We start from the raw sequence: 16,585 nt of genomic DNA on the forward strand, positions 1-16,585 counted from the left end.
TGCTGATGCCTGACTGCGTATACTTCACCTGTACAGTACTAGTCCACACAATTCCTATGTGGAGTGTTGTTGGCTTGATTTTGAAGTATTGTTTGGGGTTCTCTGTAAATCAAAGTTTTATAGAAAGGTGGCTATTCCACATTCGTTTTTGTTTAATACCAGCCACCCTGAATAACATGATTTTGAGAATCAGCATACTCCTAAAGTAGCCCGTCATATGGCAGACACCTCAAGGCTAAGAGAAATATGAAAGTTCTCATTTGTATAGGGTCATCTTTTTGAAAACGAAAGATTTATTAACACCTGAAAAAGATAATACATAGTATATAAGTAGATCTAAGCACATTAATTAGCAATTTGATTGGTTGCAGCCTCTCCTAGGTAAACTTGAATCATGGAGGTACTGAAATATATCCTGCACAGAAATTCACCAGGGCAGGAGATTGAGTAAAGTGCTCCTCCACAGAGCATAGCCTGGCATCCTGAAATAGAAGTGTAAGAATTTTTTTAAGTAAAAGATTATTGCATATTTATGGATTCTTTACACAATTTTTTTTATTCTATAGTAGATCCTTTAGCTCCTGTATTTAATATACAGCAGAATATACTTTTTAGTTTCCTTGGAAAGGAACAGTTTTCACTGTCTGGTAATAAAACGCGAGATGCAATAAATTTAATCCAAAATAAGTTACAGTCAAATAGGGCACTTACTAGTTCAAAAGAAAATATTAAATGATTCTGTTAGTTCACAATGTGGTCAATACCTGTACATATGAACTTCAGTAGGAAATTTAGTCCCAGGAAGGAAGAAAGGTTTAAAGTGTTCCAGCCAGTCTGTCTCAAGAATTCCAATCATCTTGATTTTTTTTCCCCCGGTACTCAGAGTTTACACTAGGTGGCATGCAAGGAAAGCTAACAAATTCAGAAACTCGATTCTGTGGGAGCAGGATTCTTTGGTACTAATCACGATAGTGGGTCCAGCTTTGGAGTTAACCATTTGATTTGTGATGGTTTTTCTTTTCTCCTCCCCACCCCAGGATGAAGTGTCCTCTTGCTAGCACCAATAAAAGATTTCTAATTAACACAATTAAAAACACATTGCCCTCTCATAAAGAGCAAGACCATGAACAAAAAGAGGGCGATAAGGAACCAGCGAAGAGCCAGGCCCAAAAAGAAGAAAACCCGAAGAAACACAGAAGCCATCCTTACAAGCACAGCTTCCGCGCTCGAGGTTCCGCCAGTTACTCCCCGCCACGAAAGCGGAGCAGCCAGGACAAGTACGAAAAGCGGTCCAACCGGCGGTGAGGATGGAACCAGGGCCAGCCAGCCCTGCGGGCCTCCGTGCTCCTTCGGGGTGCGGTGTGCGGAGAAGGCATGAGCTGGCAGGGCAAACACCTGAGAGTGACTTTGACAGTAGGTCCTTTGTTGTTTTTAAAGAGGCTGCTGGCCACGGGCAAAAAATGACCTAGCAACTCTTGAGGAAACAAGTACAAAGGAGGATGTCTTGGCAAGTTTAAGCTACTTCTGCAGTGTAGTAGACATATGTATTGTTGTTTATCTTGTTTGGAAGTGTGTTTCAAAATAAACATGTCTAGAATTTAAAGTTTTCAGAGATTGTTAAAACTAGTTCCAATTTTTTGGTCATTTCTCAGAAAAATAAAATACTTATAAATCCTATATGTTACTTTTTGGGGGTATCACATTTAAAATTTAGAAATCATCAGTCCAGTGACCATATTTATGAAAAGCTGTAGCCCTCCTAGGGCTGGGAATTTATTGAGAAGCTCTTTGATAGCTCTGCATTTGTTTTCCCTTAGGTGAACAATGTAGGAAATCCTCAAAGGGGCTTTGAATTTAATGCTTCACTTCAGTTACCAGAGGTTAAAAATGGGTTTTGTTGTTTCCTGTGCATTCTCAAACTCATTTATTAGATAGAACAATCTTTCTATATTTAATTTTTTAATATATAGGTATTAAGTGGTGCTTTAAAAAGAACCCTCACAAGTTAAAAATTAACAGTTGTTTCAGTGCTAGATCTTACCAGCTAAAGACTTGTGATACCACTATATAGTACAGTTGTTCCAGAAATCTTCATTTTAAATAGAAGTGTTTACAATGCCTTTTTTCCCCCAGTATTGGTTTTCAATACCTGTTTTCATATACATTTACAAACCTTTCAAACCTGTATTCCTTCTTTATACTCAGGAAAATGTCACCAAGCACCCTCCTCCCCAGTCCACAAAAGGAAGAAGATGAAGATTCTATCTCCCTGTTCCCCCCCGCCCCCCAGTTTTCCAAAGTGTCTGAGCATATGCCTGGCTGTCCTCAGATCATCACCATGCCACATCTGCTCCCCACTTCTTGGCAGCCAAGAAAAGCCCTTTCTACATGCTAGAAGGAAATACATCCAAAAAGTTAGCATTGGAGTGTTAGAAACTAGAATAGACCTCTCTGCCATCGAGCTGCTGTGTCACACCCTCAGCCTGCTAGGGAGTGACAAACCCAAATCATTCTTGATCCACCCCTTCTCCCACCCCAGATCCCAGGGACTCATCCTGTGACTTTGTAACCACACTCATTCCTTTCAAACACAGAGGAGGAATTATTGCTTCATCTGACTTTATTCAAATCTAGTTATGTATTAGCCTAAATTATTTGTGCAAAATTTGAAATGTTTTTTATTTAAATATTAGAAATAGCACAAAGTCATGGAGTTTTTAAAAATTGTTATAATTAAGTAAAAATAAAGCTGAATTGTGTCATTTGTGTATGCATTCTGTATTTATTCATTTTTATTTATTTATTTTGTTTGAGACGGAGTCTCGCTCTTTCCCCCAGGCTGTAGTGTGATGGCACGTATCTCGGCCCACTGCAACCTCCGCCTCCTGGGTTCAAGCGATTCTCCTGCCTCAGCCTCCTGAGTAGCTGGGATTGCAGGTGTGCGCCAACATGTGCAGTTCATTTTTGTATTTTTAGTAGAGAGAGGGTTTCGCCATGTTGCCCAGGCTGGTTTCGAACTCCTGAGCTCCGGTGATCTGCCCGCCTCGGCCTGCCAAAGTGCTGGGATTACAGGCGTGGGCCACTACACCCAGCCTTGCATTCTGTATTTATAACACACTGACAAGTTTATTATCCTTTAAAAGAGAATGACTGAAATGAACACATTTTTGTACTCAAAATTAAGGGAAGCTTTTTAGCCTGACTATACTTACCTTTCTTCTTTAAGTTGTGTTAAAGGACAAGTGGCCTACAAAACCATTTTCCCTTTTAAAAGCACTGTTCTATTTCAGAAAAGTTTATTGGAATCTTTAGGCTTCTATCAAGAGCAGCCATGATTTCCTGTCTAAAAATGTCAAGAGAAAATTATCTATTTTTATTCCCTATGTGTACAGTAGATGTTAGGGGAGGGATTGGTCATGAGATGCATGCACCAGCCACCTCCTCTTTCTGTGGTTAACATACTGGCGCTGCCAAGAGCTCCCATCCGCCTGTGGTACTATCTGATCTCCATTGTAACTATATTTAGAGATCACAAAGCCTGGGATAAAGGTTAGAGAAATTGAATCTTAGTCCTGCCTCTGCTTCTGGCTAGCTTCAGGCCTTATCTGGGTCACTTTTCTGGACTGCATTTTTTCATCTGCAAACTAAGATGTTTGGAGTGAGTCTTTAACTTTCAATAGGTAGAGAAAGAGGTGCAAATAGCCTTAAATTTTAGGAACTGCGTTCCATGCTTCCACTAGAAGCCATTAAGACTTAAACACAAATGCAACTTGACATAATATTTTGTTTTATCTCATATTAGAAAACATAGCCTCTGAGAAATATAAGCAAAAAGCTATGGTTCCCAGCCATATCTGGTCACCTATTGGTGGCTAGTCTTTCTGAATTGCCCATGTATGAAGGGGAGGGACTTACGGTAGGTCCCTCTGAGTAGGCAGCTTATAAATTTTTATTTGGAAACACGTGATAAATCTCAGTGGGTTTTACTTTAGGGCTCAGCAGGCTAAGCACTAAAGGACATTTCCTCAGAGCTGATTCTGGAAGATGGCTGTGGAGTTTTGAATTTCCCTGTGGACTTTTTTTTTGCTGGGAGTTTGGCAGGGGGGCGTGGGGCACATTGGCATATCTGCTTCAAAGCATAAACAATAAATGCTTTGGGGTAGCATTTATTCTTTCACTGATTATTCAAGTGACTTAGCATGGCACTTATTTTATGTATTTATTTATTTTTTGAAATTGAGTCTCACTCTGTTGCCCAGGCTGGAGTGCAAAGGCACGATCTCAGCTCACTGCAACCTCTGCCTCCCAGGATCAAGCGACTCTCCTACCTCAGCCTGCCGGGTAGCTGAGATTACAGGCATGTGCCACCTGGCTAATTTTGTATTTTTAGTAGAGACGGGGTTTCACCATGTTGGTCAGGCTGGTCTTGAACTCCTGACCTCAGGTGATCTGCCCACCTCGGCCTCCCAAAGCGCTGGGATTACAGGCGTGAGCCACAACACCCAGCCCATATTTTTACAATTAGTTACATATTCGTCATTTGTAGAGGTCATGCCATCACCTTGGAATCATAAAGAGTATCTGGTGGATAAGCAGTGCCTATTTAATAGACATTATATGAGGTGGGTTCCTGATGAATTGAAGCCTCATCACTTTCCTAAGGAGTGTTCTGTGTCCTGGGATCCAGTATAGAGGACTCCCCTCCCGAGAGGAGCTGAATCTAGGAAACCCATAAATATTCTCCCTATGAGGTGTTTGTAGGCTGTATTGGACCTGTGTGGACAGTAACAGTGATATGTCTATCACCTGTGGCCAAACACTGTTATATCTTTTACCTGTGTCCAGGCAGTTATCCCACAACCCTATGAAGAAGATGGTACTCACCTTCATTTTACAAATAAGGGAAACTGAGGATAGATTAAAAAACTTTGCCCAAAATCACAGAACTAGGAAGTGGCAGAAATGCTAGCTGAAGCCAAGACTGTCTGAATCAAAAACCCGTACTCTTTCCTCTACGCTATGCCAAACTTAATCCAAACTCGGCTCCCTCAAAACACAGGACTGGAGGGTTGTCTGAAGGTATATATGCTCCATGTCTTCCCAATTTAAGAACCTAAAGAACTTTTATAATCACTGCATTTTGCAAACCAAAATCTACTCCCATAGATCGGAACATGGAAGCCCCAGCAAAGAACATTTGTATGGGGAACTGTTTCCCAAGGGCCAGTGTAGACAGCGATCTGAATCCAAGAGAAAAACTCTCACAACTCTTGTGAAATGGTTAAATGGCAGCTAATGGAATATAGCTATGGAAAACCTCAGGTGAAGCCAGTATTTTAGATCTTCCATGTTTGAATTTTTTTTCTCCATCCGTAAGAATAGTGAGATTTGGGAGTGAAGAAATCCTTGGGATGGGGCCTCTTTGATACCATAGAAAACATTCTATAATCCAAGGAATTTGAGAAACTATCTCTTGGAAAGCCATGTCAGCAGATCATAAATTGAGCCTCACCCATGGCTCTTCTGAGTCTAGATACTGAGAAGGTTAGTTTGCCAAGTGGAAACTCTTGTTCTCAACATGGAAAAGATGCCCAGGAAGCATGCCCTTTTACGCACAGGAACACATAAAGAGGAAAGTAAATTAATCCCCATTAAACTGGCAAAACAACACTGAAGGCAGAATTCAAAGGCAACTTATAAATAAATTTTTATTTGGTAACCCATGTTATAAATCTCAATGAACATTACCATGAAAAGGCCAATAATAAACATGGATTTTGGAGGGTCATTAATAGTTGGTAAAATGAAAGATGAACTATTTCTCCCATCCATATAGTCCTGTAATATTCACCTTTGGTTTTGATAACTTATAAATACTCCCTATGTGAAACAAATACCAGATACAACACATCGTATGAAACACCTGAGGGAGACATTTCTCCTCCACATAAATGTATAGCCTGCCCTAAGTGGTGGTCCCTTGTCCTTCCTGGATTGTTTTTTCTTATTAATTCCTTAGTGGTAGCTCCCTCAAGTTGAACTAGTATATACTGTCCAATTACAAGCCCCTATCTACTCCAAATTACACTCATCAGTCTGCTAAATACTCCTTTCAAAGCTCAGTACCAATTTACAAAGAAAACCCCACAAGACTTATTTTTAATCCCATATCCTGCATGAAGAACAGACCATTGGTGTACTCATTCATTCTCTCACTCAGTGAACACTTAGAGAATCAGGGGATTATGACAAGCACATGCTGGGCCCAGACCTGGACAGTTTAACCCCGTTCCCAAAATCTAGGCCATGCTTGTGTCTTCCATATTTAAAGCTACAGAGTATCTCTTCAGTACAATACTTGCTTCCTGAAATTTTTTGGCCCTGCCTGCAGTTATTCTGATCTTCCATACTGGTGAAGCAGTTGGTAGTTGTTCATCAGCACAGAAACAGTGCAGATTCCTTCATTTTCATTTTGTTAGAGTCCAAATTTTCATTTTGATGAATTCTAAAAACATGCATCTGATGAATCTTAAAAATATGTATGTGAATCTCTAAAGTATTAACAGCAGACACAGCAGGCAATGTATAATATATAACCAGCTCATGTAAAACTACTAGAAATAAACTAAGAGCACAGTAAAAAAAATTGGTAAAGATGAAATGTTCACGGAAGAGAAAATACAACTGTCCAATAAGCATATGAAAAAATGTTCAAATCAGCAGTAAACAAAAAAGAAGATGCAAATTAAAACAATTTTTTTTACCTTTCAATTTAGCAAAGACTTTGAGGTTTTTGTTTTTGTTTTTGCTGTTGTCATTTTAAGTAATTCTTCTGACAAAGGTGTGGTAATGCAGATACTCAAAAAATCTGTAGGAGGGCACAATGGCTCAGTATTTCCAGAAATATTTAAAATATTCTCTTTTGTTGACAAAGTACTTCTTCTAAGAGTTTCACAGTTGGTTTTGTGTTTGGCTTCAGTATTTATCTGTTATGGGTTGAATTGTGTCTTCCTCAAATTTATATGCTGAAGCCCTCACCTCCAGTACCTCAGAATGGGACTGTATTTGAAGATTGGGACTGTAAAGAAGTAGCTAAGGTAAAAGACTGTTAAGGTGGCCTTGATCCGATCTGACTGGTGTCCTTATATAAAAAAAAAAAAAAAAAGAAAGAAAGAAAGAAAGCCAGGCGAGGTGGCTCATGCCTGTAATCCCAGCACTTTGGGAGGCCGAGGTCAGGAGTTCAAGACCAGCCTGACCAACCTAGAGAAACCCCGTTTCTACTAAAAATACAAAATTAGCCAGGCGTGGTGGCACATGCCTGTAATCCCAGCTACTCAGGAGGCTGAGGCAGGAGAATTGCTTGAACCCAGGAGGCAGAGGTTGCAGTGAGCTGAGATCGTGCCATTGCACTCCAGCCTGGGCATCAAGAGTGAAACTCCACCTCAAAAAAAAAAAAAAAAGAAAAAGAAAAAGAAAAAGATTTGGATACACAAAGAGACACCAGGGGCTCCGGCATGCAGAGGAAAGGCCATGTGAGGATGTGGGGAGAAGGCTTCCATCTGCAAATCTAGGAGAGAGGCCTCAGGAGAAACCAACCCTGCAGACACCTTGATCTTGGACTTCCAGCCTCCAGAACTGTGAGAAAATAAGTGGCTTCTCTGTTGTTGAAGCCACTCAGGCTGTGATACTTTGCAATGGCAGCCTAAGCAGACAATATAGTATCCTTATCTAGATGTTTGTTTAAACTTTCTTCTGATTTAATCACTGGGCTTTTGTTCTTGTTTTAATTATTCTGCTTTAGAACTATATGAACAAACATAGTAATAATTATATCAATGTAAAAATGAAAATAAATCACAAATGTCTTTTCTTGCATGTTAACTATGTTCATTTCCCCATGTTCCCAATGCATTATGAGATTGGGATGCTCTTTTACAGGATACAGTATGTACTCTGAATTAGTGATCAACAAATTGTTTTTTCTCCCAAAGCCAGAACATGACTAGTCTGGAAACCAAGAGGAGGATGTGGCAAAACTCAAAATTAAAATTAATGATTTACTCTCAAAAGCATGTGCTCAGTCTCCCTAAATCTCTGAGCTCTGCAGGTCTGTTTTAGGATCCAGTGAAGAAAGGGTACTACCAGGGATCATAAAAGCAATGACACTGAATTGGAAGTTAAGACTGCCACATGGCAATCAACCCAAATGCCCATCAATCAACAAGTGGATTAAGAAACTGTGATACACACACACACACATACACACACACACACACACATATGATGGCATACTTCTCAGCCATAAAAAGGAATGAATTAATGGCATTTGCAGTGACCTGGATGAGATTGGAGACTATTATTTTAAGTTAAGTAACTCAGGAATGGAAAACCAAACATCGTATGTTCTCACTCATAAGTGGGAGCTAAGTTATGAGGCTGCAAAGGCTTAAGAATGACACAGTAGGAAATCATCATTCTCAGTAAACCATCGCAAGGACAAAAAACCAAACACCGCATATTCTCACTCATAGGTGGGAATTGAACAATGAGAACACATGGTCACAGGAAGGGGAACATCACACTTTGGGGACTGTTTTGGGGTGGGGGTGGGGGGAGGGATAGCATTGGAAAATATACCTAATGCTAGATGACGAGTTGGTGGGTGCAGCGCACCAGCATGGCACATGTATACATATGTAACTTACCTGCACGTTGCACACATGTACCATAGAGCCTAAAGTATAATAATAATAATAATAATAATAATAAAAAGAAAAAAAAATCAAAAAAAAGAGAAAATAAAAGTAGATTTTTAAAGAAAAAAAAAAAGAATGACACAGTGGACTTTGGGAACTCAGGAGGAAAGGGTGGGAAAGGGGTAAGGGATAAAAGACTACAAACAGGGTGCAGTGTGTACTGCTCAGGTGATGGATGCACTAAAAACTCACAAATCACTACTATAGAACTTACTCGTGTAACCAAACACCACCTGTTCAACCAGTAACCTGTGGGGGAAAAAAAAGACTGCCACATCTGCCACGTGGCAATTTCCGCCTCCTCTTTAGGATCACACTCTTGAATGGGGAATTTGACCCTGAATATTAAAAGAAAATCGGGTTGGCACTCTATCTTGGAAGCTGGAGAAAGCTTAAGAGAAATCCTGGTACACCTCCATGTGGGTCATGCTCAGGGGTAAAGGTTAGTGGAAGACCAAGCATCAAGTAGCCATGCCATGTAGACCAGGGGCATGCTTTGCCCATATAACACCTTTATGTGAATGGGAGCAAGGTGCCTGCTTTGGGTAGCTAAATTCTGGAGGCTACATGCATTGGCAAGCTGGATTTTGCCTCCATTTGCACTCACATCTGGGCGCCCTTGTGCAGGTTCCATCACTTAGAGTTCCAAGTGGCAGCCCTGACATGGACTTTACGGACTTTACTTCATGAATGAAAGTTTAGGTTACCCCACTAGACAAAGAGTCCCAGCAAGCTAAGGTGCTGGTGGAAGGCAACTGTTTCATGGAATGGGAGAGGACTCAGAAACACCAGCTACGCTGTTATAACCAGCTAAAGAAACGAAGACTATAACTTTTCATGATTTAAATTATTTTTCTTGATCTTTCTTTCTCCTTTCCCTTACTATTGTATATTCAATGTGTTGCCTGTGGTTTGGTTTATACTTGAGTCCACAGAAGTGAGTGGAGACTTGAGACAGAACTAAAAGTAAAGTAAATCAGCTGAGGTGCTGGAGCTCAGTCGTCCCATGACATCACTTCTAGAAGCAGTAGTTGGGTGTGATGCTGGCTCTGCCAATGATGAAGTGAGTTTGTATGTAGGACAGTTACTTGGATTAAACTGGGATATTTTTGGAACTCTGTGTGTCTCTCTGTTTATGTACAGTGTAGGGGTGGACTGAAATGACCTTATCTGCCCAGTACCTCTTCCTAGCCTTCATTTTGTAATGGAGTCTGCCCCAGCCATAGAGGTGGGTATGTGAACCAGGCTGGGCCAATCAGACAGACTACTTCACACCTGAAGCCAAAAAGGGTTTATCCAAGGATGGGGATATGACCAAAGGAAGCTCACATTAAGCCTATAGATTCTCTCAGGAGTTTGGAACCTGAACAGAAACATACAGAGAGAGAAGGCAGTTGGAGCTGAAGTCATTGGATGTGAGTGTCTAAAAGAGATGGTCCTTGTGTTCCTGCTGCTAAGCTCCCCAGAGAATCCTGTTCTTGTCCTTTCCAAAGCTTGGTTGGGAAGCTGTTCACCAGTATCCTTCCAATAACTTCCCTTTGTGCTTAAATTTATTATATAGATTTATATTGCTTGTAGCCAAAGGACCTTCGCTACTATAATCACTATGCAAGGATTAAAAAAAAAAAGCTCCTAGATATTTTAAGAAAAATAGCAAGATACAGAATGGTATGTATAACATTATCATTTGTATAAGAAAATAAAATGGAACGTCTTTGTATAGATATGGTAATATATCTGTATACAGACATACACATACCATTCTTTGCATAGAATACCTCTGGACCAATACTTAAGAGACAGTATACAGAGTGGGAAATGGAGAGTGGAAGGCAGACCTCCATTTTTGCTGTTTCCATTAGATCCATATAGTTTTGAACCATGGGCATTATTTTGAAAAGTTATTTTGTTTTAAATAGATGAATTAAGTATATTATGCTGCTATCATTTGGATATTTGACCCTCCAAACCTCATGCTGAAGTTTGATCCCTAATGTTGGATGTGGGGCTACTGGTTGGGTGTTTGGGTCATGGGGGCGGATTCTTCATGAATAGATTTATGCCATCCCTAGGAGGTGGGGGTGATGAGTGAGTTCTCATTCTGTTAGTTCCCATGAGAGCTGGTTGTTACAAAGAGCCTGGCACCTCCCACTCCTTGCTGCCTCTCCTACCATGTGATCTCTGCACATGTGGCTCCTCTTCACCTTCTGCCATGAGTGGAAGCAGCTTGAAGCCTTCACCAGAAACAAATGCCGGCACCATGCTTCTTGTACAGCCTGCAGAACTGTGAGCCAAATAAACCTCTTTTTTAAATAAATTACTCAGGCATTCCTTTATAGCAACACACAATGGACTAAGATATATGCATTTTGATGGAAATGATGTATTGTTATGTGAAAAAAGCAAGCTGCAGAACTTTAAGCAAAATATGACCCCATTTGTGTGTGATTTCTTAAGTGTTTGTGTGTGCACTCACATGTGTGGGAGGGCATGGCCTAGTTGTATGTACATGGAATACCTCCTACTAGGCCCCACCTCCAACGCTGGGGATCACATTTCAACATGAGGTTTGGAAGGTCAAATATCCAAATGATAGCAGCATATACATCTACTTAATTCATTTATTTAAAATAAAATTATTTTTAAAATAATGTGCCCATGGTTCAAAACTATATGGATCAAACTGATGTCTTATGTACATACAACTATGTACATATAATACATAGAACTATATGTATCAAACTAATAGCAGTGGCTGGCTCTGGAGTGAGAGGGGATAGTATTATTATTATCATTATTATTATTATTATTATTTTGAGATAGAGTCTTGCTCTGTTGCCCAGGCTGGAGTGTAATGGTGTGATCTCAGCTCACTGCAACCTCTGCCTTCTGGGTTCAAGCGATTCTCCTCCTGCCTCAGCCTCTCAAGTAGCTGGGATTATAGGCACGTGCCACCACACTTAGCTAACTTTTTTATTTTAGTAGATACGGGGTTTCACCATGTTGGCCAGGCTGGTCTCGAACTCCTGACCTCAAATGATCCACCCGCCTTGGCCTCCCAAAGTGCTGGAATTACAGGCATAAAACACCGTGCCCAGCTGAGAGTATTATTAATACATCTTTTCTTTTTATGCATACTCTTAAAATATAGATGTATATAAATTTGTAGCAAAAAAAATCTGTAAAGAAAAAAAGAAAGAAAAATAAATGTGTAGGGAGCAAACCCAGTGACTTATCCCCACCCTGTTCAGTTCTTTTCCCTCACACATGTTCACAAGGGCTCAAAGTGGTGACATCACTCACATGTTTGTCGTGGTGCTGGGGCTAACAAACCTATTGCACTGCCGGTCATATCAGAGTACAGCACATGCAATTATGTACAATGAATAATACTCAATAATGATAATTAATAACTATGTTAGTGGTGCATGTATTTACTATATTTTTATTGTTATTTTAGAGTGTACTCTCTACTTATTAAAAAAAAAAAAAAGTTAATTGTGGAACAGCCAAGCAGGTCCCTGAAGGGAGTACCCCAGAACAAGGTGTTGGTATCATAGGAGATGACAGCTCGGTGAGTGTTATTACCCTTGCAGACTTTTTAGTAGGACAAGATGTGGAGGTGAAAGACAGTGATGTGGATGATCCTGCTCCCATATAGGCCTAGGCTTATGTGTTGTGCTTGTGTCTTAGTTTTTAACAAAAATGTTTAAAATGTAAAAATATATATATATATATATATATAGTTAAAAGCTTATAGAATATAGAGTAAGGATATAAAGAAAATATTTTTGTACAACTGTACAATGTGTTCATGTTTTAAGCTGTGTTATTACAAAGCCAAAAAGTTTTTAAAAATTAAAAGTTTATAACACAAAAAAGTTACAGTAAGCTAAGGTTATTATTGAAGAAAAAAAATCTTATTTAATAAATTTACTGTGGCCTAAGTACAAAGTGTTTCTAAAGTCTACAGTAGCGTACAGTCATGTGCTAAGCCCTCACATTCACTCACCACTCACTCACTGACTCACCCAGAGGAACTTCCAGTCCTACAAGCTCCATTCATGGTAAGTGTCCTATACAGGTATACAGTTTTTTATCTTTTATGTTGTACTTTTCCCGTTTTTTCCTATATTTAGATACACAAATGCTTGCCATTGTATTACAATTGCCTACAGTATTCAGTACAGTAACGTGCTGTACAAGTTTGTAGCCTAGGAAAAATAGGCTACACCATATAGCCTAGGTGTGTAGTAAGCTACACCATCTAGCTGTATGTAAGTGTACACTCTATGATGTACACACAGTGGTGAAATCATCTGGGCCGGGCGCAGTGGCTCACGCCTGTAATCCCAACACTTTGGAAGGCCGAGGTGGGTGGATCACCTGAAGTCAGGAGTTCAAGACCAGCCTGACCAACATGGTGAAACTCCATCTCTACTAAAAATACAAAATTAGCCGGGTATGGTGGTGCATGCCTGTAATCTCAGCTACTTGGGAGGCTGAGGCAGGAGAATTGCTTGAACCCTGGAGCTGGATGGCACCATTGCACTCCAGCCTGGGCAACAAGAGCGAAACTCCATCTCAAAAAAAAAAAAAAAAAAATCATCCAACAATGCAGTTCTCAGGATATATCCACATCGTTAAGTGACACATGACTGTATTTGATAAAGTGCTCAACATCGTCAGTAATCAAGAAATTGCAAATTAAAACCAAAATGGGATAGTACACACCCAACAGAAGAGCTAAAATTAAAGAGACTGACAACTCCAAATCTCGGTGAGGAGCTAGGGCAACCAGAATTAACATATATTGCTGGTGGGAGCGTAAAATGGCATAATCATTTTAGTAGTTTTTTTGTTTGTCTGTTTGTTTGTTTTTTGAGACAGAATCTCACTCTATCACCTAGGCTGGAGTTCAATGGTGTGATCTCGGCTCACTGCAACCTCCACCTCCTGGGTTCAAGCAATTCTCCTGCCTCAGCCTCCCAAGTAGCTGGGATTACAGGCATGTGCCACCACACCCAGCTAATTTTTGTATTTTTAGTACAAACAGGATTTCACAATGTTGGCCAGACTGGTCTTGAACTCCTGACCTCAAGTGATCCGCCCACCTCAGCCTCCCAAAGTGCTGGGATTATAGTCGTGAGCCATCTGGCCCAGCCTTAGTAGTTTCTTATAAAACTAAACATATACCTACCTCATGACCCAGCAATTCCATTCCTAGATATTTACCTAAGAGAAATGAAAGCATTTGGTCACAGTAAAACTTGTACAAAAGTGTTCCTAACATTTATAACTGATAATTGCTTCAAAGTAGGAAAGCCCAGGAGTCCATCAATAGGAGAATGTGGCATGTACATAAAATTGTAGACCTGAAGAAGATGCCATTGAGATGCCCCTCGAGAAGGATGGGCTGACCAGCTGCAGGGAGTGCAGTCAGCAGGTGGCTTCCATCTCCCAGCTCCTCAACATCAGAGTCTGAGCTGCAGAGAAAAACATGCCCTTCTGGGCGTGGCCTGCATCTGGTGACTGAGCAAGGTGGAGAGATAAAAGCACGACTGTTTAGGCTCCACGTGGGAAACTGGCAGGCAGGACTTCCTGGGAGTTCCTCACTGGTTTGGCAAGGCTCTGTCTGGCCTGCAGGGCAGTTCAACTTCTTCATCTTTCTCAACTTCAATCGTGCTTCCACCTGCTTCCTTACACAGGTGTTGATCCCTAGTTAGCTTCTTGCACCCTAAACTCTGTCTCATCATCTGTGTCTAGACAATCCAGTTTGCTGCAGTTGTGTCTGGAAAGAGCAAGCAATCAAATGGGATTTTGGAGCTGAATCATTCACCGCCCAGCTAGCAATGTGGACACCTTGCACAGTCTCCACAATGGTGTTTCCATTGTTAAAACTTCCACTTGTGGTGAATCAGGAGAGTGGACTTCTGGAAAGGGATGCACTGCAGAGGTGATGGGTCAGGTGCTTGAGAATTCTGGAAGAAGTTGTAGATACAAGGATAAGGGGATTCTATGGCTATTGCCTGGTGCTAAAATAACTTGGGAAGCATGGAAAAAGCAATGGCCCCTGCTGAGTGAAACTGAAATGTCATTATCAAATAGCTAGTCTTTCATGAACTTTTACCTCTAGTCATAGCTGTATTAGGAAAGAACTCAAGTTCCAGGTATCGGGGGGTAGAGCCCCTCTCTGCCCATGAAGTGTAGCGATAACCCTATTTCTACTCGTTAGTTGGGAGCAATCACCTCAGCAAACACAGCACCTCCACTTTATGCCAGTTGATTCACTAGCATCAAAAGCCACAATGGCCGTGTGGTTGTCTCACTGGACCCATTGTTGAGTCCCCGCTAGAAGCCTGCCTTCTTTGTCAGGCCTCTAAAGAAGCAGGACCTACAACTCAGAATAGGAAGCAACATTTTACAAGTGAGTCCTTATGTGTCATAGTGGTAGGTACCACTCCTACTTTCACCCCTTGATTCTTGGACCCATTTTTTCTGCTTATGCACCATAAGAAGAGAAACTGCACCATATATTGGCTATTGTATAGAACAAAACCCTAACTTCACTAGTAAATCTCCGAGCTGATATTATGAATGAGTCATCAAAAGACCATTCTACCATTCTATAGGATGAGTGACTTCTAGCTGATGGTGTTTATTGTAAGGATCGTGAATCCTTTGAGCATATTGAGTCACCTTTTTACTGTAAAATAAATTTCTGCCAGATACAACATTGTAAGGAATAACATGATGGTGAATAAGACACACAAAATATCCATGGATGGAGATGCTAGATGCATGGTGGACAGGAAAGGCAAATCTATATTCAGAATGTCTACTTCAATGAGGATAAATTACTGCCCTCTCCATGCTGTAAGGAGTCGAGTGCAATCAATCAATCAGCCACTAGGAGATTGGCTTGTCCCTTCAGGGCATGGTGCTCAATGGGGGTTAGCAGGTTGGATACTCTGCAGTGGTAGTGGTAGTCAGATCAGCACAGTGGCAATATCCATGGCTGCCTAATCTCCAGCCCTGCCACCATGACCACATTGTACACAAACTCCTCAGATGTAGTTCACTGAGATCTACACAGTGAGTCATATCGTCCATTTGGTTAGTGAGATCCTCTTCTACCACGGGCTCCCTCTGGCAAACATTCATGTAAGATATCAATTTATCTCATGCTGTGCATTCTAAGAGGTTTGGCCATATATCTCTTGCACAAACTTCCTTGTCTCTAATTCTCTGATCTTGTTTCTACCATGTCTCTGACCATCTGGCCAAATCATTGTCCACTGACTATGAATCAGTATAGATATGCACCTCTGACTTCTTCTTCCGTTTAAGTTAGATAACCAGTGTCCTGCTAGATGTTCTACCCACTGGGAAGATTCCTTTCCCCAGTGTCCTTCAGGGCCACCCATGAGTGGGGCTGTAATGCTATAGCCATCCCTATAACCAGCAGAAGAAAGTTGTCAATGAGACCAGAGGGATGAAGGAGAAGAGCAGGACATCGGGAAGTCTGAGCCACTTCTTCTGAATCCTACCTGTCAGGTGGTGCCTGATCTTCAGGATCCTGCCTTCAGGACCTGCTTGTGCCTGATCTCATATGAACACTTTGTTTGAAGGTAAAGTGCTGCTTCATATGCCCAAATGTATGATGTTTGGATGACATCATAATGGGCAGTTCATAATGAGCAGTTTGAATCATATGGTCAGTTAATGTCCTATAATCAAGTGTTTAGTCCCCACTCAGACCCAATAGACATCTAGGAACTGTTTCTCAAGAGGAGATTAGCTATTTGCTCAGGAGAGTATAGCTTCTT

The 16,585-nt window shown here is 40.9% G+C and overlaps 1 protein-coding gene and 1 long non-coding RNA gene across 2 annotated transcripts in view; one reads left to right on the forward strand and one right to left on the reverse strand.

The window, feature by feature from the left end:
• Nucleotides 1-2,762, forward strand: part of LOC100452499 (protein POLR1D) — a 44,908-nt gene extending 42,146 nt beyond the window's left edge. Inside the window, exon 3 of the mRNA XM_002824119.6 lies at nt 1,038-2,762. Coding sequence (XP_002824165.1) covers nt 1,038-1,305 — 268 coding nt within the window. The 3' untranslated portion in view covers nt 1,306-2,762. The remainder of the gene's footprint in view (nt 1-1,037) is intronic.
• Nucleotides 267-16,423, reverse strand: LOC129049459 (uncharacterized). Its single transcript, XR_008512543.2, has 4 exons — nt 16,307-16,423; nt 13,957-14,737; nt 10,928-11,040; nt 267-482 (listed from the first exon to the last, which is right to left on the reverse strand). It is a non-coding gene; the product is annotated as an uncharacterized LOC129049459 (long non-coding RNA).
• Nucleotides 16,424-16,585: the final 162 nt, after the last annotated feature.

The sequence above is a fragment of the Pongo abelii genome, chromosome 14 (assembly GCF_028885655.2).
Source record: "Pongo abelii isolate AG06213 chromosome 14, NHGRI_mPonAbe1-v2.0_pri, whole genome shotgun sequence".
Classification (NCBI taxonomy): Eukaryota; Metazoa; Chordata; class Mammalia; order Primates; family Hominidae; genus Pongo; species Pongo abelii.